Source organism: Dreissena polymorpha, chromosome 5 (genome assembly GCF_020536995.1).
Source record: "Dreissena polymorpha isolate Duluth1 chromosome 5, UMN_Dpol_1.0, whole genome shotgun sequence".
NCBI lineage: Eukaryota > Metazoa > Mollusca > Bivalvia > Myida > Dreissenidae > Dreissena > Dreissena polymorpha.
The window spans coordinates 17992145-18015007 of NC_068359.1; the positions used below are offsets into that span (position 1 = coordinate 17992145).

Below are 22863 nucleotides of genomic sequence, written 5' to 3' on the forward strand. Positions count from 1 at the left end.
GATAATATCAGCTCGGCGTCGAAGAAGAACTCTTAAAATATTTCAGAACAACTTATTTATCACTCTGTATAGGGTCTGTTGTATCAAACAGTAGTCCCTCGAATCTAATGATCGCATGTTCGAATTTTTGTTCGGCAACAAACCTATTATTTTGGGGGGATTCGTAATGAAACTATCGATACAGCCATTCCCTTCCTGTCTGTGAATTAAGCATTTCACTTGTCAGCAAATGGATATGAATATGTGCACCTCGAACTGATGAAAAGCTTACACTTAAAAAAGTGTGGTTATGTAAACGTATCACATTTATATGACTGAAATGCTGTTGAATAAGGGAGAAAAATCAAATAAACAAAGCAAGGTAATTGCCACGTTATACACAAGTATAGTGCTTGTAAAATATACCTGGAGTTCCCCGGAAGCAAAGAGAAGAAAAACAAGGATTCCGAATGCATCCAACCCGGCGCATGTGAAGAACACGTTTCGCCACTCTTTGGGAGTGTTCTGAAATATTTGAGTCGCGCTCTGAGAAAACGGGGTTAACTGCATGTGCGTAAAGTGTCGTCCCGGATTAGCCTTGCAGTCCGCACAGGCTAATCAGGGGCGACACTTTCCGCTTTTCTGGTATTTTCAGTTTCAAGGAAGTCCCTCCTTACCGAAAATCAAGTTTAGGCGGAAAAAGTCGTCCCTGATTAGCCTGTGCGTACTGCACAGGCTAATCTGGAATGACACTTTTCGAACATGCATTTAGCCCAGTTTTCTCAGAACAAGGCTAATTTATAAAAAAAAAAGTACTACGCATTGAGCCCCTTTCACTTATATCTGCAAGAAAATGCTGTACCAAAATTTCGACCAGAGCAAGATTCAAATGCCCCAATCCCACTTGGTTGAAATGTACGTACGTTCGGAGTCATGTATCCGGCGTATATGGGCGCAACCATGCCAGGTACGGTAGCTAGAGTATTTGTTATACCGTACATAAGACCCGCATACCTACAACAGAAGAATTCATATCTCTTCGAGACGTCGGCGATATCATATTGCATGTAATCTTTTTTAATTCATACACGTTGCTTTCAGATGCCTTAATGATATAACATTCTCCGAACACCTATTTACAGTGCATGCTGTCATTAGTAAAATTTAAGATATGATGGGGACGTATTTTGTAAACAATGTGCTAAATCCAGGATATGAATGGCTGAACATATTTATTATAAAGTGTTGATATCAAAGTATTTAAATTACAACTTGTATCAGGTGTATATTGAATTCCTAAATGTCCTCATCTTTTCTTCGCTAAAGGTGATAGGGAAAGTAGTTTGGATAAAAAAGAAACTAATCTGTCTTTCTAAAACATGTATTAATACAATGCCGTCTAGTAATGTTAACATCCTTGACATTGAAAGCAATAAATAACAGTATTACTTCCTCATTGAATTGCAATACACCTCCTTTATGCATAATAAGATATGCCTTAAAAATTGCACACATTCAAATATCCAATAATAATTGACAGCGCAGTGTGAAACCCAGTACATCAACTAAATGATAAATATGTTAACTGTTTCAAGAATAGTGCGTAAACCGATAGGTTAGCAGACCGCAAATACATTACTGAAATACATGTTCACACGACAAACAATCCTGGATACACGCAGATACTGGTACGCACTCATGAAAGCGTATGACTCACTTTGGTGCAAAGTCCACGTGGTTGACGACATAACCGGCCATCCCGAAACCCATGAACAGGACGGCCAGGGACAGCATTGCCACCGCAAGAGAGCGCTCCTCACACGTACAGAACCCCGTACCAATAAGGCATCCGCCTGCGCCGGTAAAGGCTGTCAACATAAACGGTGCACTAGCCTGCGCCGGTGAAGGCTGTCAACATAAACGGTGCACTAGCCTGCGCCGGTGAAGGCTGTCAACATAAACGGTGCACTAGCCTGCGTCGGTAAAGGCTGTCAACATCAACGGTGCACTAGTTCAATATGTTACGAATTTAATTGTAGATGTATTTTTAACATCTGTAGAATTCGTGGTCATAAACATATAATCAACGAAAAGCCTACCATTATAAACAGGAATCCTGAAATAACATTACCAAGGTCTGCATTAACATATGGCTTGCATGAAGCATTGTTGGGAAGATTGTTAAAACAAATGTCGCGTATATGTGCTTGTGTTTGTATTGACCTCCGGAAATAACAATTACAAACATAATAATAATGCTTGTACATGTACATAATATGTCAAATCTTAAGGTGATGTGATACTTTTAATGTTTAATTGTAGTATAATGTTCTCCTTTCTGAGGTCACACTACCTACATTCTTACAAATGCATGCATGTTTGCTTATTATAATCAAATCCATCAGATTCATCTACAAAGGCTGTTCTTCTCACAAACGTTGGACAAGAAAATTATATAAAACCCGTGACAGAATTATAGCCCACATACTATGTCATAATTATGCCATCGAAGCTAAATAACAACTATACCAAAAGAATATTGAGGTTGGACACAATTAAAGCGATAACACCCCCTCCCCCCCCACACACACACAAACACAAATGCTTTTCGGATTTATCCATGTGAGTATGTTGTGTGCGTTTGTGCATTGATTATATTAAGTGGTTAAAAATAAACGTGCGTTGGATAAGTTTACCAATGGTTTGGAAGAGTTTCCTCGTACGAGTGGTGTTCAGCCAACCTCTTAGACGGATATAGTCGGCGGCCTGTCCGGCAAATAAGGCGCTAACAAACTGACAAATGTACGGGAGTGCAGACAGTGCTCCGTTCTGCGAAGAATAATTGATTTATAACCACCATGATTGTCTAACGGTACAAAACAAACAGTAAGAAGTAATATATACGTCTTTTAATTCAACAACCATACATAAAGTGCGAGGGCGTAAAACACAATGCGCAAGTGTTTTAAATTTTGAAGATAACCAACATTTAGAAACTCTTAAATAACATAACGCTTCAACGCAGTGAGGCACTTTATTTGGAGGCTGTTTCTTTACGCATGCGTTTTTTATGTTGACTAAGTGGAAACTAGCCTTATATGCATACATATATCAAACACTACCAAATGTGTACACTTTATGCGCATGCGTGCCAAGCATTTAAATCTGATTGGCGAATAAAGGGCTCTCGAAGTTTCTGTAATCCAACCAACAATTATAATTTTAAATAATTAACATTATAAAATAAAAATAATATGTTCAATGAGTAAAATTATACTTTTCGATTGGACTTCTTGTTAAATAATTAAAAATATGCTTTTTGGTTGGACTACTTGTTAAATAAATAAAATTATGCTTTTTGATTGGACTACTTTTCCAATGTTTATTGTTAATCTGCTGCTTAGATCCGTATCTACCAACACGATTTTGATGCAATTTACATAAAACAAGACTTTTGTCAGCAATAGGGTCCCCTACCGGTGAAACTCCACCATTGTCAGATGATTTGTTTATTTGTTGCTATGTATAGCAACCAGAATTTTTGACGTAGGAACAAAATGAAATGACGTGCATAATCTCCATATTGCCGTCTATCCATGTTTCAAGTTTCATGAAAAAAATATTAAGAACTTTTAAAGTTATCGCAGGATCCAGAAAAGTGTGACAGACTGACTGACTGACTGACTGACATACTGACGGACACACAGAGCTAAAACCATAAGTCCCCTCCGGTTTCACCGGTAGGGGACTATAATTACCACTGACCGTCTGGATGTCGTACTTAAGAACCTCTTTCATGAAGGTGGGGATGTTGGTGAGCAACGTATAGTTGGTCCAGCTGTTGCATACGTGCGCAGTGAGGCATGCCCACAGACACGGGGCAGATAGTATGGACCGCCAGGGAATGTGCCCAATCTGAAAAGGCGCTTGTTTGCGTCACGAGTTTTGATGGACATTTGAAACACGTTCGACTACAGTCCAATCAGGTACATTTACAATTCGGTTATCCAATACACGTTTGTGTTATGGACATAATTGTTCCATTACCACTGCTACTAGTATTATGTGCTGAAAATACCTTTCTATCTGTGTTGTTCTTTATATTTCCAGCGATGTACCCCACCTCAGCCTTCGTGATACGAGGATGTTTGTCCGGGGTATCTGCCGCTATATACCACCATGCGATCGACCAAAGCACGCCTAAACCACCTGCATATATTACATGTTTCAATTATAATAATGTTAAGCTTTCGCTGTTGAACCGTTTTACCCACAATGATTTGTATTTTTTCGATCTCAGGTTATGACCCCAAATTATTTTTATGTTAAATATCCTGATGGTGGTTATGGAGTTTTAATTTTCATACGTTCTATATAATATTGCTTCACATATTGTTCTATGCTTAAAAGGTCTAATTTTAGTATCGGCTTATTGCAATTAGCGTTTAATCATTGGGTTGTTTTGTAAACAAAAGCTTTCAATAAAATATTGTTGCAGTAATTAAAAAAAAAAACTTGCGGAGAAAAAAAGCAATATTCGCAAATTATGACGGTTTTATTGTTTGTTCAAATATCGTTTTAAAAATTATTTAGATCCCAAGATAGATGCATTTATTCGATTTCAATAACTATTGCTTTGGAGAGTAACTAAACAGACGGACCCCCTGCTTCAGAAGTTCTTGGCGAAAACCACGATGTCTTTATGCTGTATGCTTGTTTACTATCCCCTCGGGTTGTAATATAGAATCAACATGGTGAAACAAATCCTGGCAATAACCATCACCGAAACTTACCCGTAATGTAGAAAATTGAAGCCCAGCCGTTATCGAACCCGTAGTCACATAGTAGCCCGGATATTGAAAAAGTAAACACAAAGCCTAACGTGGTTCCTGAAAACATAGGTGACGGTCTAATTACATAAACATATTGATTATGGTGTGCATTGAAAGCAGGCACATTAAAAAAAAAATATCAATTGTTGATAAAATACATTTAATTATGTGTAGGTCTTACTTAATTATTTATAAATTCATATAATTGTCAACAGTTTACGTAGGCGTACACACAGGGGTCGTCGTAAAAGGCAATTTTGTTTCACTCGGACAATATTTTACGTATCACAACATTTAAGCCGAGTCAACCTGCTTAAAACAATATTCCATACATGTTCAATATCAACACATGTCTGAGATATAATGCTTACCAGAATAACAAACTGTTGTTAGTTTGCTTCTCTCGAGTGGCGGTGCCCATCTTCCCCACATTGCGTGCATAGCGGGGAATGTCATGGCCTAAAACATTCACATCTTGACGGAATAGTTATGCTCAATACAAAAAGTAGAGGGTGCGTGCATAGCGGGGAATGCTTTAGCCTAAACAATCACATCACAAGTAGATCTCGATTTTAACAGAAAACGGAGAGATAGCGCGTGGATAGCTGGAAACATTAACATAGCAAAATCGACAGTTTTATATGTATTATTGATTATATAATTAACCAAAAATGTCAACATTAACAATATTTACATACTTATAAAATATATCAAAGGCACCCTACCGTAAACAACCCAAGCAAAACTCGTATCGTATACAACAGGACTACTGCTGTACGGGCCGCGACGGGTATTAGAATAGTCAGTATAGACGACAGGGAAATGACGGTAAGCAAAACGCGCTTTCCGCCAAACCTGAAAATAAGTATCGATATTGCGCACTAATTCATAACATATAGGACAGTTGAAAGTTAGTTGGTGAATCCCAAAATTTTAATTCTGAGGTGGTTCGATACTTAATATTTACCTGAAACATCTGAATATAGCAATCGTATGTCAACGTTTAAAACTGCAAAGTCAGATGAATAATTGAAAATCTGTATTGAAATATTTATAAGCTACAAACATTCAACATAAAACCCAAAGACAATGTGTTTGTTTATGATGATAATTTCCTTTTGACAATATATCCTCTATTTACTAAAACTCCGCGCAGAGATTTAACTCGCTTCGACATTGGCTGATATCAAGTCCTTGTCGCCGTTAGACACCATGTCACGATGGTCGATTCGAAGAATCGGATTACGAAACATGAGTATAAATCGTTTAACTTTTATCTAGTGCTTTTTTTTTAAATTCATATATAAAATAGCATTTATTCATGAAAAGTACACACCAAAATTTTTTCAAAATCTAAAAAGATTTTACTTGCGAATGCAGTTTCTACCGTTAACCAAAAATAGGCGGTAACTACTTAGATTAGTCTGGTCCACTGTCTCTTTTACTGCAGAAAAGACGTAGTGAAAGGGCAAGGAACCTAGACTATACTAAGATTAGTTTGCTGTGTATAAAATGATAGGGCTTCTTATACCTGTCGGCAATCATGCCCCCGGGGACCTGTGTCACTATATAGCCGTAAAAGAAGGAGGCGAGCAACGTAGATTTCGTGGTGGAGTCCCAGTCGAATTCGGCCCTCTAAAACACAATGAACAACTATACTTGAATCAGTAAACCAGTGAGCTTGATTATGTATTATCTAATTTTCGTGACGTTTTCTTTTGTTTTTGTTTAAGATTTCGTTTTCATCCACATATATATCTCAACATGAAGAACATGTATAGCAATTGTAACTGTATACGATATTTTATTTACGTCATTCGAGTGTGACGCCTCCTCGGTTTCTGCGACGCAAACACTCTCGCCATATGAAGGATTAACGGTCGTATTCCAGGTGTAGTTTTTCCCTCCAAAATGATCGACAGGAGTCTTGATCATGCATACAACTCCGACACTCAGGTTGACACGCAGTGCGGACAAGACACCAAATCCGAGAAATCCTATGTAGGCTAACAACCACCTTTGGGAGCAGCATCCTGGGACTAAAACGTGTGATCCGACGTAACGCTCATGCCAAAGTAAAAATGTGTTTGTTTACCCTTCCCAACTCATGCAAAATAGGGCTGTGGCATGTCAGTAAGGTTAGTGTTTTCATTAAAATTGTGTAATTTGAAATATACTGAAAATGACCTACATGTGTGTAAGACACAATCCATAAACTATATTTACTACGAGTTGGACCGTAGACATAAGATTGCTCACAATTGTTAAACTCACGACGATTTTTGGTGAAACCAAAGAAGTGTTTATCATCAATAAAACTAATTCGAACATGTCTTTTCAGTATTATTTTAAGTACATATTGATTCATTAAAATATTTACCAGACAACTGCTCTTCATGTAAAATTTCCCTAAACAAATTTTGATATATAAAGGTATGATTCGTTTTATGATGAAAAAATACGAACATATAACGTCTGAGTTACTGGCATTAAACATGACAAAAGAAAAATGACCAAACTAACAGGAGTATTTTCCGTTAATAATATATAGTTTTTATTAAAGATTTGAATTATAAATCGCACGAAAGGAAATTAAGATATATACTTAAAAATTTCGTTTAACCAAATTATAACACATACCATATGATAAAAAGCTCAATTATTTAATGCTTTCCATCGCGATCATGCAACTAGAGTGGTCCGTCATGTTTGTTTCAGTGCTCTATTTGCGTTATTTGTGTGGTTGACACGCGCAGGGAACCACGATACGGTAGTTTAACATGATGAATTTAGTAACATTTTTTTAATCGAATCGAAATAATTGTTTTACCATCTTTGATTCCAAAACAAAGGGTCGCGGCAACATCGTTGGGTATTTCACGATGGGGAACACATTTTTTTCCTCATTCTCTTTAAACAAGAGGGCCTGAAAGGCCCAAAGTCGCTCACCTGAGATACAAAGGAACTGATCTGTTTTCTGTGCAACCAAAAATATTATTAGAACAAATATTGTAACCATGTTTGTTGAAGGATGATCTATAACTGTTATTTTAATAGGGTAAACAATGTTTTATTATAGTCATATAAGGAAAAATACCCTGGACCGATGCTTTTAAACAGACTGTAACCATTTTTGAAATTATTCAAAATATCATTACAAAATTGTTCTTACCAAGGTCAATAAAGACTTGCCGATAAATGTGCTTTTAGCGCGTTCACAGGGTTTTACTACAGCAATTTAAGGAAAAATGCCACGCTCCAAGCGGCCATGTTTTTCAACAGAACTATTTTCTTCCTCATGCAAGATATGATGAGAAAAAAGTTCTGACCAAGTTTCAAGAAGATTGGACAATAAATGTGATATCTCTAGTGTTAACAAGGTTTTACTATAGCCATATGAAGGAAATGCGCTGAACCTTGGCAGGCATGCTTTTCAACCAACCGGAACAATTTTCGAACTCGTCCTAGATATCATTGGGATAAATTTTCGGATCAAGTTTCATACAGCTCATAAAATATATGTGGCGTCTAGAATGTTAAAAAGGTCTTACTATAGCCATATAATGACAAATGGCCTGCCCGCTGGCTACCATGGTTTTTAAACAAGCGTTTGTCACTTTGACAGTACTCAACATGTGAAACTGAAATTAAGCCATGTAGATACTTGACATGATCACAATCCAAACAACAACGGTGACAGCATTAGGGATTTCTAATGTTTGTAAAGATTATAGGTCATGTTGGTTCATTTAACTTTATGGTATAACACAAACTATATAAAAACCAGAAGCTAACACTTCACCTATATGTAAGTGATATCCTGTATCCTGTATATTTAAAATGGCAAAACCAGGCACAACAGTGTGGATATACCATTAATGTTACATTTCCAAGTATATATATATATATATGGATCATTAACAAGTGTTCAAGTAAAGTCAGTGCAAGTAAAATAAAATGATTTCGAAAAGAAATAGTGGACAAAATATTGCCACTTCAGTGTGAATATGCCATTATTGTATCTCCAAGGATATAGATATATGGATCAGTAATCAGTGTTCAACTCCAAGTTAGTGCCAGTGTCTACTCCTTGTCAGATCCAGTAAATGATAACATGTTTAAAAGCAACTCCAGTCAATTAAAACTAACAACTCCAGTCTCAACAGTGCGGGCATGCCATTATGGTTCAGTCTCAACAGTGTGGGCATGCAATTACGGTTTTAACTCCAAGTATATAGATATATGGATTTGTAATCAGTGTTATGGATTTGTAATCAGTGTTCAACTCCAAGTTAGTGCCAGTGTAAACTCCTTGTCAGATCCAGTAAATGATCAAAATTTGGAAAGCATCTCCAGTCAGTTAAATATAACAACTTCAGTCTCAACAGTGTGGGTATGCCATTATGGTTTCAACTCCAAGTAAATAGATATATGGATCAGTAATCAGTGCTAAACTCCAAGTTAGTGCCAGTGTAAACTCCTTGTCAGATCCAGGTAATGATCACAACAGTGTGGGTATGACATTATGGTTTCAACTCCAAGTGTATAGATATATGGATCAGTAACCAGTGTTCAACTCCAAGTTAGTGCCAGTAAAAACTCCTTGTCGAGACTGGAGTTGTTATAGACAGTCCCTATAGGGTCCAGTAAATGATCAAAAGTCGAAAGCAACTCCAGTCAGTGAAATATAACAACTCCAGTCTCATCAGTGTGGGTATGCCATTATGGTTTCAACTCCAAGTATATATATACATGTATTTGGATCAGCAATCAGTGTTCAACTCCAAGTTGGTGTCAATTAATATAAAGACATTTTAACACTGGCTCTTAACTATTAATTTCAGCATGTATAAAATTACTTTGATACCATCATTTTATCTCCTAGTCTCCACTGATAAAAAGCACGCACAACAGGTAACTATGTATGCGCAACTGTAGTCTTGAAATATGGCACGTGATAGAACAAAACCGTATTTATATTTCTTCAAATGATTTTTTTTTCAGCAAAATATATTAATTTATGGTTCGACCAATAATTTTCTATTACACCTGATAAACCTAGCAATGATCCTATGCATGCACACGAGGGACAAAAGGTGATCACAAAAGCTCACCATGAGCGCATTGTGCTCAGGTGAGCTAAACTAGAGTGTTAACAAGATTTCACTATAGCCATATAAGAAAAAATGCCCCGCCCCTGAAAGCCATGTTTTTCAAGCAAACATAATTATTTTCGAACTCTTCCAAGATATCATTGAGACAAATCTTCTGATCACATTTCATGAAGATTGGGCAATAAATGTGGCCTCTATAGTGTTTACAATGTTTTACGAAAGCCGTATAACGCCATATAAGGAAAAATGCCCCCTCCCTTGGCATCCATGTTTTTCAAGCAAACGTAACCATTTTCGAACGCATCCAAGATATCAATAAGAAAATATTCTGACTATATTTTATGAAGATTGGACAATAAATGTGGCCTCTAGAGTGTTAACAAGGTTTTGCCAAAGCCATAAATAGCCGTATAAGAAAAAATGTCCCGCCCCCTCGCGGCCATATTTTTCAACCAAAGGGCATCATTTTTGAAATCGTCCAAGATATTATTGGGATGAATCTTCTGACAAAGTTTCATGAAGATTGGACAATAAATGTGGCCTCTAGAGTGTTAACAAGATTTTACTTGAGCCATATATAGCCATATGAGGAAAAATTCCCAGCCCCTTGGCAGTCATGTTTTTCAGCAAAGGTTATCATTTTCAAATCTGTCCAAGATATCATTGGGACAAATATTCTGACCAAGTTTCATGAAGATCGGAAAATAAATGTGGCCTTTCGAGTGTAAGCAATGCTTTACTATAGTCATATAAGGAAAAATGCCCCGCCCCCTCGCGGCCATGTTTTTCAACCAAATGGCATCATTTTCAAACTCGTTCAAAATATTATTGGGATGAATCTAGAGTGTTAACAAGGCAAATGTTTTTCAAGCGAACGTAACCATTATCGAACTTATCCAAGAAAGCATTGAGACCAATCTTCTGACCAAATTTCAAGAAGATTGGACATTCAATGTGGCCTCTAGGGAATTAGCAATGCAAATGTTGACGACTCACGACGCAAGACGCACAACAGACAAAAGGCGATCACAGAAGCTCACCATGAGCACGTTGTGCTCAGGTGAGCTAAAAAAACGCATAAAATGGAGAAACTTGTATCGTGTTTATTAAAAAAAAAAGAGTGGATTTCCTGCATTTTCTTTATTTATAAAGATAAACAATACGTTTTAAATACAGCTAGGATCAATAAAATATTATATAAAATCAATTTTCAAAGAATGTCGGGTGTACCATGTCGGACCAAAAAAAAACAATTAACCGGTTACTGAGTAATTTCACTGTTTTCTGTTATAACGTTTGAACATTGCTTAAATTAAGCAAAGGCTTGTGTGCCATTGCTAAGTCATGAATTGTCACACTCCAAAATAACCCATAGATTCTTTAAAAACTTTAAAAACTATATGCAATCTCGGTTTTATACTAGTATTAAATAAAATCTGCAAATAATGCAATTCCGAGTCTAAAGCTATGCAGCCACGTTTAAAGATATTTATATATTTGGTTTATGGTAACAATACGGTATTATTTTAACATAATTTATTGGTAGAGCCAAACTCTGCGTCAAATGTATTTAATTATTACACAGTATTCACAACGTTATTTTAATAAATATTTTCTATATACAGTAAATTGGCAACAAATTACGTACTTCATTACATACACATTTCTAACCAAAATTATTACCAAATTATAACCAAAGAAATATTGTTTGTACCTGTTTCGGTTGCTTTGTTTTCCGATTCCATTTCAAATATAGCTGAGCACTTTAAAGGTTTTCATTAATATTTTGTGTCAAAGATAAAAGTTAGCGAAGCGCTCTCTTAAAACAAATAAAAGTCGCCTGTTCAATACATTTGACATAATGGCACAGTTAATGTCGAGCATTGCTTTTGTAACAAGGACTGTCCCTTCACGAATACCATCGTTCCTAGCGGGGTGAATATTTGATTATGTTCCATTTACTGTCCATATTCAACAATTATCTAAATGTTAGACATTAACAGAGATAAGTTTCATAATTACAATGTTAAATAATATGTAAACAATATTAGATAAGAGTTCTTAGCAGATCACACGCTTAAAGCAGTTTTATGCTTTGTCGAAGCAACTAACCCCCATGTATTTTAGTAACGGTGTGTTGTCCGAATTCTTAAAGGGTAATTTTTTTGATTGTTTTATAAAAGAATGTCAAACGAAAATTTAAAAAAACCATATGGAGCTAAATATATTTATACTAAACTTAATAACAGTTACATTCAGTAGCTTTATATGCAGAATATTTATATATGGTCAGTTATGGCTCTTTCCGTTATTTTTCAAGTCGACAACGTTACGAAGAAAATTTCATCTACCGCACGGGAATGATACGGGGATAAAACTTTTTCCGAAAAGTAAACATTCTTTCAATCATCAAAAAGTAAGTAAAATATTGAACGTACTTTTATTCAGTGTCAACACCGTTCTTCCATTTTCTTTGCTATGTTTACTTCCTGTTCCTTTATGAATTTCAAATATTATGTCTTCTTAGATACCACAAAATAATGTGTGCGTAATGTGTTTTTGAGACAAGTAGCATGCTGTTTGTGGATGATCAAATGCCTGAATGTCATCACCGTTACAGTCCGCACCGTTACGCTGAATGAGTAACGGTGATGACAAAATCGTAACGGTGTGCACGAATATATACACACATTATGGTGTGAATAATCTTCGTTTTCATATCGCCGATTGTTTTTCAAACAACGGTAAACGGTCGATACTGCTTTACTAATTGTGTTTTTGAATATTTTTTAATTAAGAATGGAACCTAATCAAATATTCACCCAGCGCCATAATTGTCTGATATACTATAAATAATCAATAAATTTACTTCCTGATCAACAGTCTTGACCCGTACATAAAATAACGATACGTGTCAATATATTAATTTACCTGTTGCTCTTACGAAGGAATGCATTATAGTGTTCTGTGAGTGGTACTATAAGTCGACGTAGTGCCCCAAAACCTTGTCTTATATTTTAATAGATCATAATCTAATACATATGACCACTTTGAGACCAGATTGCCCTAATTTTAAGATGGCGCGTAGTAATTTCGTAAAACAAACTTGGTAAGATATCCATAAGTGCAATAATTTAGGGGCCACTGTATCAGAGTGCATGATCAACGGGATTCACAGGGGTTAAAACACGAGCTGGCAGAATGTTAACACACCGTTAGGAACTTTGCATTTGCAAATATCTCAAATTATTGAAATACATTTGCAAACATAGTAAGGGCATCAAATACAGTTTTTCTTGCAGTTTGTGCCGATATATTAAGATTTAAGAATAATTCATTCAATACTTCTGAAATCAGTGCCAACATTTCAAGTTGCGTGCAGCAAAACCGTGTACATGAATGCGTTATACATCCGATTTCAACCGAGAAATGAATCACGACAAATTAAACAAAATTGCGCTATTCTGTTTAATATTGTATTCCTTTTATCCATAGGCTATTTTAGCTTCCACATGGTAAGCCTAGTTCTCGATTTTTAATCAAGGTGCAAAGGGTCCTTTAACATTTGTTTCCAAATGACTATTGTTGATTATTTTACTTAACTAAAATATTGATTGGAACTACTGCTCTTACTATACTAGTGAATTATCGAAGTATTTTCATATATATCGTTTGAAGATCGTAGCAGTGTTTGTGCATGGACAATTTTAACACAGCGTTGTAAGCATTTAGGACGCTAAACACGAGATTGTTTAATTGTTTTAATACCACATTTATATAGCTACCTTTTTCATAATTGGCTTATTTCCATAACAGGTAATCATTTATACACCTGGGTGGAGAGGAGCAGATATGGAATAAATTTCTTGCTCAAGGAAATTCCAGTGGTCAGAGTGGGATTCGAACCAGGGACCTCTAGACCCCTAAGCCAGCGACCTACCATTAGACCACTGCTCTCACATGGATGATACTGATAACAAATCACGAAGAATATTACTGTACATTTAATGTCACTCTAAATGTTTCTGATCAACCAAATATATACATAACATTAAGTGAATACACATACTCAAATGTTACAGAAAAGGTGTTTTGTACACTTATACATGAAAAACTATGCAGTTACACAAAAATACATTAATGGGAAACAAAGAGTTCAGATTTTAGGATAAAATAAATGCATCTATTAAACGTTTAAAGATTTATCAATATGACATGAAATCGTGTCAAACAAGATAACAACAAATAAATAATGATTTAACAGTTTAAATGCACATCTTCAAATAAATGGAACTGGATTGGAAAAAAACAACACTATTTTGACATTGCAATCTATATTGGGAAAATAGCATGTTATTTGATGGTCCGCCATTTATTTTAACTTAAACGATTCTTATTAAATTTGCAAAATAGGAATTAAAACTGCTACAATTCAGTAAATAAAAGATAATTTTATTTTATAGACATTTCAACCAATTTACTTCCAGGAATGTAGATTTCAAATAACACATATTTTGTAAATGGAATACATTTGAATGACACATGGCCGCACTTATCATTAGTACTTATTGGCAAGGTAAGATACAGGTGTCACAACTTTAAAAAGGTTTTGAATAGATAGAGGATATTTGTTGGATTCGGTGGATTATCGATTTTTATTTACGAGTGATCATAGAAAATAATATTTTCACGAGTGGCGCAGCCTCGAGTGAAAATATATTTTTTCTATGCTCACGAGTGAATTAAAATCGATAATCCACCGAATCCAACAAATTTTCTTTTTATTTTATGACTTTTTTCACAGTTTATATACATTGTTAAAGAGTTTACTAAAGAATTTCGCTGGGATAATGACGTCATTTCGTCAAAAAATGACGTCATTTCACAGTAAACAGTGAAAATCATCGATGATTTTCACTGATAATTTTCACTGTTTGAAACAGTGAAATTATAATTTTAATTCACTGATATTTCTCTATAAACAACCGTAAAGCATAAAATAAAGAACACTCCCTGGCTACCATGAATAGATTCACTGACAACTGACAACACTGTTACTTGCTCAAATTTAACAATTTAGCTGTGCTTCACTACCTTGCGTAGCTAGACTATTATACATGATCATAACAATCATAAATGTACAGCCACTTTCAACCTACCTACTCTGGCAATGTATCCCTTTATGTTGATTGCAGAATCCAAAGATTTCTCAATAGGCTGACGTGCAACCGTTTTAAAATGTGACCGTATTGATCCATATTAAATCCCAGCTTCCGGTGAAATCAAAACAACGAAGACATAAGTGTCACAAATGACCAACATAGACATGAGGTTGATAAATGCTATGAGATTTTAACACTACTCACTTCTAGTTTTTATTTAAAACAAGTATTTGCATTGAAGAACAAATGTATTTCCAATATGAGCGATTTATAAGCGAACACTTAATAAATGCTCTTCATTGTTGAAGATGCAATAGTTTTATCACCATACAGTTTACTATTTTAGGTAAAAATCCATAATTGATGCCAATAAGTAAAATGAATTGTGGGTTGTATATTTGGCCTACAAACAAGATTTCTATTTGATGTCAGACAGTTTTGACATTATTTACTCGGATTCAATTCAAATATTATGATGTGAAAATGTTGGGGACACCCACTAGAATCTGTTAATGACATGCATGCCAATGTTCAATATGAAAAGTATCTGAGCTACAGCTACAAAACCATACAAGGATCGACTTTTCAAGTTGATTAACCCATTTATGCCTAGTGGACTCTCCCATCCTACTAAATTGGATCAATTTATTTCCAAAATTAGGGATGTCTAGTAGATGTATTTCTATATATAGAATATTTTTTACAGAAATTCCTTGAAGCAAACAGCGCAGACCCAGAGCAGATGCCGCATTATGCGGCGTCTCATCTGGGTCTACGCTGTTTGCCAAGGCCTTTTTTCTAGACGCTAGGCATAAATGGGTTAAAGATTGTTACAAGTACATTGTATTTGAAGTGGTTCATTTGAAAACCAGCTTACTGTTCTTTTAAGAATTCCATAAAAAATCTTTTGAAAATTGCTAAGCGCTAAAGGTGCTTGAACACAATAATACAATAAATATTTCAAACAACTACATCTACAAGATAGTGCACACAAACACTAGCCTTTCTTACAACCAAGATGACTTGTATGGAATAGAAGTAAATGTGTGTATAACACATGAAGGATAACAGATTCTAAAACTTACAATGCGAAACCAACAATGACAGTCAATATGAAAATATAGGACCAAGGTTACACTCTAAACTTACAGTTACTCACTATACCTAAAAGACCAACCCCTATGCTATACAATCTAGTTCACATTAATGGTCATAACATAATCATTTATGGTTAAGCCATTAGACAAGTAAATACTTTTAAATGAGAACTTAACACCCAACCATAAAACAGAACTCAAATTATATTCTTCTCAATTTTGATGGAAAATTATATTTTTTGGATAATCTTTTTTTTTCACTACAGAATATCATTTGATGAAAAAATGTTGCAACTGTGGAGGTATTACTGCTTGTTACTTACATAAATACTCAACCATTCGGAACATGTTGAAATGGTAACAGATCCACTTTTATATGATACAAGGATATCTTTTCCAAACATTAACATCCATTGCCATACTTTATTTTTTTGAGAATGGATAATGACAAGAAATAGAAAAACAGTGACAATAAATCAAATTACGATGAAAATTACACAGAAATAACTGACAGAAAACTCAGTGAATGCTTCTATAGCATTAACAAAAAAACATGCACTTGTTATCAACACCTACTGATAGAGATTTTCTTATTTACAATAAATAACAAAGACAATGAAGTGTGAATCAAATAAAAATATAATAAGTATCTATTGAACATAAATATATAATTAAATGTTATAATTTAATACAGTGTCGTTAGTACTTGAAACTGCTGAATATTACCCAGGTGTACTTAAAGATTTGTATAAAGAGCAGGGTTCCATTAGTAAGAGCTATTTGTAGTCTCTACTTTTTAGATGACCAGTCCATGACATGTAACCCATTTATGCCTAGTGGACTTTCCCATCCTTCTAAATTGGATCAATTTATTTCCAAAATTAGGGATGTCTAGTATATTTATTTCTATATTTAGAATATTTCTTACAGAAATTCCTTTAAGCAAACAGTGCAGACCCTGATGAGACGCCGCATCATGCCGCGTCTCATCTGGGTCTACACTGTTTGCAAAGGCCTTTTTTCTAGACGCTAGACATAAATGGGTTAAGCAGGAGGCATTTTTTATGTCCCTTTTTCAGTTCAGCCACAGACATAAACTGCAGTTCTATAGATGGACTGACAAACCGACAATCATTATTGCGTTTGAGACACTCTGATCAATATTTTGGCAAACTCCTCATCACTTTCATACAGTTGACAATTCATTTCCAAGTTTCATGACCAAGTGGTTAAGGAGCCCTCTTTCGTTTTGCATCCGATAAACAATTTACGGTTCAGGTAAATGAAATGCTTAACCTCTATCATGTTCAGGTTGTTTTTGGTGGTATTAATTCAGGTGTGTTACCTTTTTTGTAGTTAGGATATTAAAAAAAATTCCTATTTCAAAAGTAATAACACAATTGGTAAACAAATAAGCAAACTGTTAAATAAGCATAAAAATCTAATAACAAAATAGAACAAATCATAACTTAAACATGAATGCGAATTACAACCAAACGAAACAATAATGTCATGCAAAAATGATGCATAACATTGTCAACTGATTGCATGAAGCATTTCTGTATTCAAATTTAAATTTGACATGAATTTTGAATGATGTTTTATGATAAAATGTGCCACCAAATTTGCCAGGATTTGCAAGACCCCATCATAACAGGTTCTGTTTTGCAACCAAAATGCCAGGATAGTATTTGATAAGTGAAAAAATAAAAAAAACAAATAAACAAGATGATAACATGAATGTGTTACTGTTTAAGGTGAAACGTTGATAATCGAAAAAGGAAAAAAAACCTGATAGATGTACCGGTATTATCTTTCCTATAAAAAATGCTTTTGAATGGCCTCACCCAAAAAACAGGTTTCCAACACTACACACATTTCCCAAAGACACCTTGTTTAATTATATTCAAATCACAATTTAACATTTAATTAATTTACTGCTTAACCATATTTTATGTGCCTGTAAGTACAAAAAGATTTATATATGCTTCAAAAACAATTAATAATTGACTTTTTAAATGCCACTTTGAGATTCCAATAATAAAATTTAATCATTTAATGGAAAATTGCTAGTATATAATAATACTGTTTAATGGTGTAGTAATTTTAGCTGTATTTTTTTTAAATAAGCTTTTCATTTTAATAAGGAAAATGCTTATCATTTATTGTTAGAATGCTTTCAACAATCCTAAAAAAATATAAAACCCTTAGTTCTTTTTGACAAAAGTATTTCTCAATTATAAATATAAACTGTCAAATATAAGTGTGCCAACTAAAATACATATTGCATCTATTGTATGTATATGTATTTGATATTCATTTGTCCACAAGCAAACAGTCAGTCATGCAGAGACATGAGATAACTAATACAGAGCAAATTCCATAACAGGATTCATAGAGCTTTATGTTAATGACGTCAACAAAATTATTTATCAGAAATTTCTTAACAACAAGATCAGATGAATCATTATGCTCAACTGTCATTTATACAAATCTAGCTGATGTAGACATAGACTTTCTAAATATTTAATTTTCAGTGTAAATATTACAACAAAAACACAAGTCACACACAGGCCACCAAACACATTAAAACATATTTAACCCTGTTTCGCTATTAACAGAATGATTTTGATCAACAAGTGTTAAAAATAAAATATTGAAACAAAAAAATATTTATTTAGCATAATTAAATTAAAGAAATTAGGTAATATGCTGAAGAGAAGGGCAATACAAAACAATCATTTGATTTCATTCATGGAAATTAGTCACAAACCATTCATGTAACCATTGGGAAAGGTTGAATTTTAAGTGTGTAATAATGAAAAGAATACTTAGAATGGCAATGAGAGCTTATCTTGAGGAAGAAAAAGAGTAACAGTGAAGTTTTCCCTTGTCATCTTAAGATTGTCACTTCTTCTTTATGTTTCTGACTTCCAAACTATAACACTAGCAGCACTGGATTTCAATTAGGTTTGATGATAATTTCACAGATTTGGAATGTTAATCATAACATATATATTGACACATATACATATAACAGATCTCATGGCCCTACAGACCATAATTATTGTGAAATTAAAGGAGTAACCATTTTCTAATGACGTTTGCATACAATCATGCCTTTGACAAAATACAATTGAGCCTTGCTCTGTGAAAAGGGGGCTTAATGCATGTGCATTAAGTGTCGTCCCATACTAGCCTGTGCAGTCCACACAGGCTAATCAGGGACGACACTTTCCGCTTTTATGATATTTTCGTTCAAAGAAAGTCTCTTCCTAGCAAAAATTTAGTTTAGGCATAAAGTATCGTCCCTATTTAGCCCTGCGGACTAGTTCGCACTGGCTATTCTGGGATGACACTTTATGCACATGCATTAAACCTCCTTTGCACTGAGCACAGCACAATTTTTTCCAGAGATGATAAATTGTGGGTAGTGTAAAACTGTAGTGTCTTCTTGAGAGTTCTTAATCAGATACAATAAATTCTTGCTTAACAGATGCTAATGATGACCATGAAGAAATCCCACCAACAAAAATATAGATTAGTTCATGTATCCGTATTATCACATTTCCTGACAAACAGTAGTGTTCCATGTACATACTAAATAGGTGAAATATTGGCTGGATAAGCTATATAACAAATTTCTTAATACAGTATCAACTATAGTTCACAAATCCATACAAAATTGCACATGACTATGATATATGTTCACACACAAAAAACAATTAAACAAACTAAGTCCTCAACTTTCTCAAAATGACAACGTAACAACAATGTAAAGGAAAATCTAATTCATCTTTCTTACTACAGGTGTATGGCCAATCAATGCCATCCCCTTTGTAGGTAACCATGGTAATCAAGACAAGTTGTTCACAGGGACCACTCAGGTATCACTGGGCTGGTTTGACTGCGGTAGGGGCAGGGGCAATAGTCGAAGGATTCTGAGTTGCAGGGGTGGTGTCATCAGACTTCAACTTTGTGGCTACGTATACTGCAAACAATTTAAGATATATATTTTGTTAAATATTGGGAGACATTCAGTTCAACATCTGAAGATAAACTGAGTTTACAACAATTTAAGAAACACAGTCAAATAAATATTATCAGAAGGATTATCTGTGCTGATTTACTGTTACAAAAGTTCATAATGTACAATTTTACTTTCGAAGCAATTAATTATCTGATGATATGGAGAACAATAAGGTACATGTAGATGACAGTTGATGATACCTGTTTCTTCATAAGTTTGCATCACAAATTCCATACAATATTATGACATAATAAGGAAGTTTGTCTCCATACATTTTAACTATAAACACAATATGCAATAACTTCATACATGTACATGTACCACAACAGATTGTTATAAAAGTTTGATTATAGAAGTATGAAACTGATGTAGGAATATTTAAAGGGAAGCAAGTGGACTTAATAAAATAAAAAAGCACTAAATGGAAATTTGTGTTTTTCTTTCTTTTTAAGAATCACAGCAGTGTCACTGTGAGGATGTTTTGATTTCTAAAAATGTGCATGAAAAAAATATTCAAGATAAGGAAAGCTGAGATTTCAAGTTGAACATTTTCTGAATAAAAAAAGATTTATTTCTATTTCTTATTTTCTAAATTATTTCTATATGACATGTTCCATTCCAATAAACAAAATAACTTACAACGTCAAGTACACTTGATTTTGAAAGATATTAATCAAGAGATTCCAAGATTATGGCCTTACATAAACATGTAGTTAATAATTGAGATATTATTGAGCATGAGAGATGCATTGTTATAAAGTTAAATACATGAAGAAATATGACATGTATAAGATTACCATTATATGCAAGCAGACACAAAACACTAAGAAGAGGAGGATATATTAACAGGATAATACATATTTAGTGGCTGCCTTGTTAGCACTTTGCCATCAGAATTTTAATCTGAGAGCAATCGGACTATGTCTTTGCAAAAAGCTCTACATTTATATTCAAATATGCTTAGAGAAAACAAGTAGTTAATCTATAACCTTACTTTATATTAAACGTATTTAATTAAAAACATAATGACCATACCAAGATAAAAGTTATGGTATTGCACAATCTATTTAACAAATAGCCCAACAATAATTTCATTTTTTTAGAATTGTTTTAGTTCAAATTAACATACACTTTTTTTTCAGGTGGGAACTATTTTGTTAAACACGCAGTGAGAACGGAGAACACCAACACTACACATTTAGAAACAAGAGATGTGTTTGTCAGAAACACAATTCCCCCTACTGCATCGCTTTGAAGCCATATATTTCACATATGACCTTGAAGGATGACCTTGACATTGACCTTTCACCACTCAAAATGTGCAGATCCATGAGATTCACATGCATGCCAAATATCAAGTTGCTATCTTCAATATTTCAAAAGTTATGGCCAATGGTTAAGTTTTCGGCCGGACTGACGGACGGACGAACGGACAGACAGTTCAAATGCTATATGCCACCCTACAGGGGGGCATAAAAAGCCTTCACCAGTTGCAACTCCCAGGGGTCAATAGCTGGGAGTAGGATAATTGCAACAACCTCCCGATGGTGTTACAATATTATAGTTGATCGATACTTACCTATGATTATTATAATGATTACAACTATAACTGCAATCAGTATCAGCCACATCTGTAAACGATACAAACACAACATTCAAACTAAAACAACATCTAAAACTGAAAGGACAATGTTGGTAGGTAGGTAGGTACATGTGCTTAATTGATGTCCAGAGATGGAATTCAAAAAGCTCTACAAGGTCAAGTTCAGCTGTTCAAATTGAACTTTTCATTTAGAATTCTTAATTAAAAGTCAAATTTGTTTCCTAAGGATAAAAACCAAAAGATAATTTTGTTATAAGATATATTTACTAATTTTAAAAACAAATTTTAAAACAGAAAACCTTTATATAAATCACCCACTGCCTTATGATTTATGAATTTTGAATGCAAATTTTAGCAAATACATGTATATGAATTTCATTTTACCTTAATGAACTTAGCGAACATATGAGACAGGACTTTCTTACAATAGCAGAGCACAAAAGCAAGTCTTTTACTGGAATTTTTTTAATAACATAATGTACATGCTTTTACAATTATTTACTTGAATTGCAGTCATGTTTGAGTATTTTACATGTATATTATTAAATTCTGCCCCAAGCCCTAAAAAACCTAGAGGCCACGAAGTCAGGCTTCATTTTGCTGGCACATTTCTTGTTAAATATTAATTTTTCAAAATATCCAGTGAAAGAGCATTTTTCATCAAACTTGCCCTATCAAACTGATGAACATACACACAAAGAGCACAATATAACAGAAAAAAAATTAATATCTACAAAATAAAAAGTGACCACAACAGCTAAAGAAATAAGTGCTTCATTGCTACAGCTGTATATCTACAATAACAACATCTAGTGACCACATCGACTGTGCACAACATCACTACAGCATTGAGCACCGGACTAGTGTATCTACTTCACATTTAAGAAGAAGATACAATAGCTTGGCGTCAAGTCTAGATCTCACAATATGACCCCATATTGGGGACTTACCTATAATTATTACTACTATAACCCCTATTATCCCGCCCAGTATCAACATCATCTATAAACAGCAATAATACATGGAATAATATTTTTATCAACAAA

The 22863-nt window shown here is 34.3% G+C and overlaps 2 protein-coding genes across 4 annotated transcripts in view; both read right to left on the reverse strand.

Annotated features, from left to right (window-relative positions):
- Window positions 1-11793, reverse strand: part of LOC127882255 (sialin-like) — a 53461-nt gene extending 41668 nt beyond the window's left edge. Inside the window, exons 1-12 of one of the 2 annotated variants that reach the window (XM_052430796.1) lie at window positions 11640-11793; window positions 6624-6850; window positions 6343-6446; window positions 5537-5666; window positions 5183-5270; window positions 4773-4868; window positions 4058-4188; window positions 3745-3894; window positions 2676-2808; window positions 1697-1847; window positions 903-993; window positions 406-504 (exon numbers count right to left, since the gene is read on the reverse strand). In XM_052430796.1, coding sequence (XP_052286756.1) covers window positions 406-504; window positions 903-993; window positions 1697-1847; window positions 2676-2808; window positions 3745-3894; window positions 4058-4188; window positions 4773-4868; window positions 5183-5270; window positions 5537-5666; window positions 6343-6446; window positions 6624-6850; window positions 11640-11670 — 1431 coding nt within the window. In that variant the 5' untranslated portion in view covers window positions 11671-11793. The remainder of the gene's footprint in view (window positions 1-405; window positions 505-902; window positions 994-1696; window positions 1848-2675; window positions 2809-3744; window positions 3895-4057; window positions 4189-4772; window positions 4869-5182; window positions 5271-5536; window positions 5667-6342; window positions 6447-6623; window positions 6851-11639) is intronic. The other variant, XM_052430804.1, reaches the window with a different exon arrangement.
- A 5420-nt stretch (window positions 11794-17213) lies between these two features.
- The window catches only part of LOC127882261 (vesicle-associated membrane protein 3-like), a 43825-nt gene continuing 38175 nt past the window's right edge, over window positions 17214-22863 (reverse strand). For both annotated transcript variants that reach the window (XM_052430822.1, XM_052430821.1), the window contains 2 exons: window positions 21794-21845; window positions 17214-20175 (listed from right to left, as the gene is read on the reverse strand). In XM_052430822.1, the coding sequence (XP_052286782.1) occupies window positions 20075-20175; window positions 21794-21845 (153 nt within the window). In that variant the 3' untranslated portion in view covers window positions 17214-20074. The remainder of the gene's footprint in view (window positions 20176-21793; window positions 21846-22863) is intronic.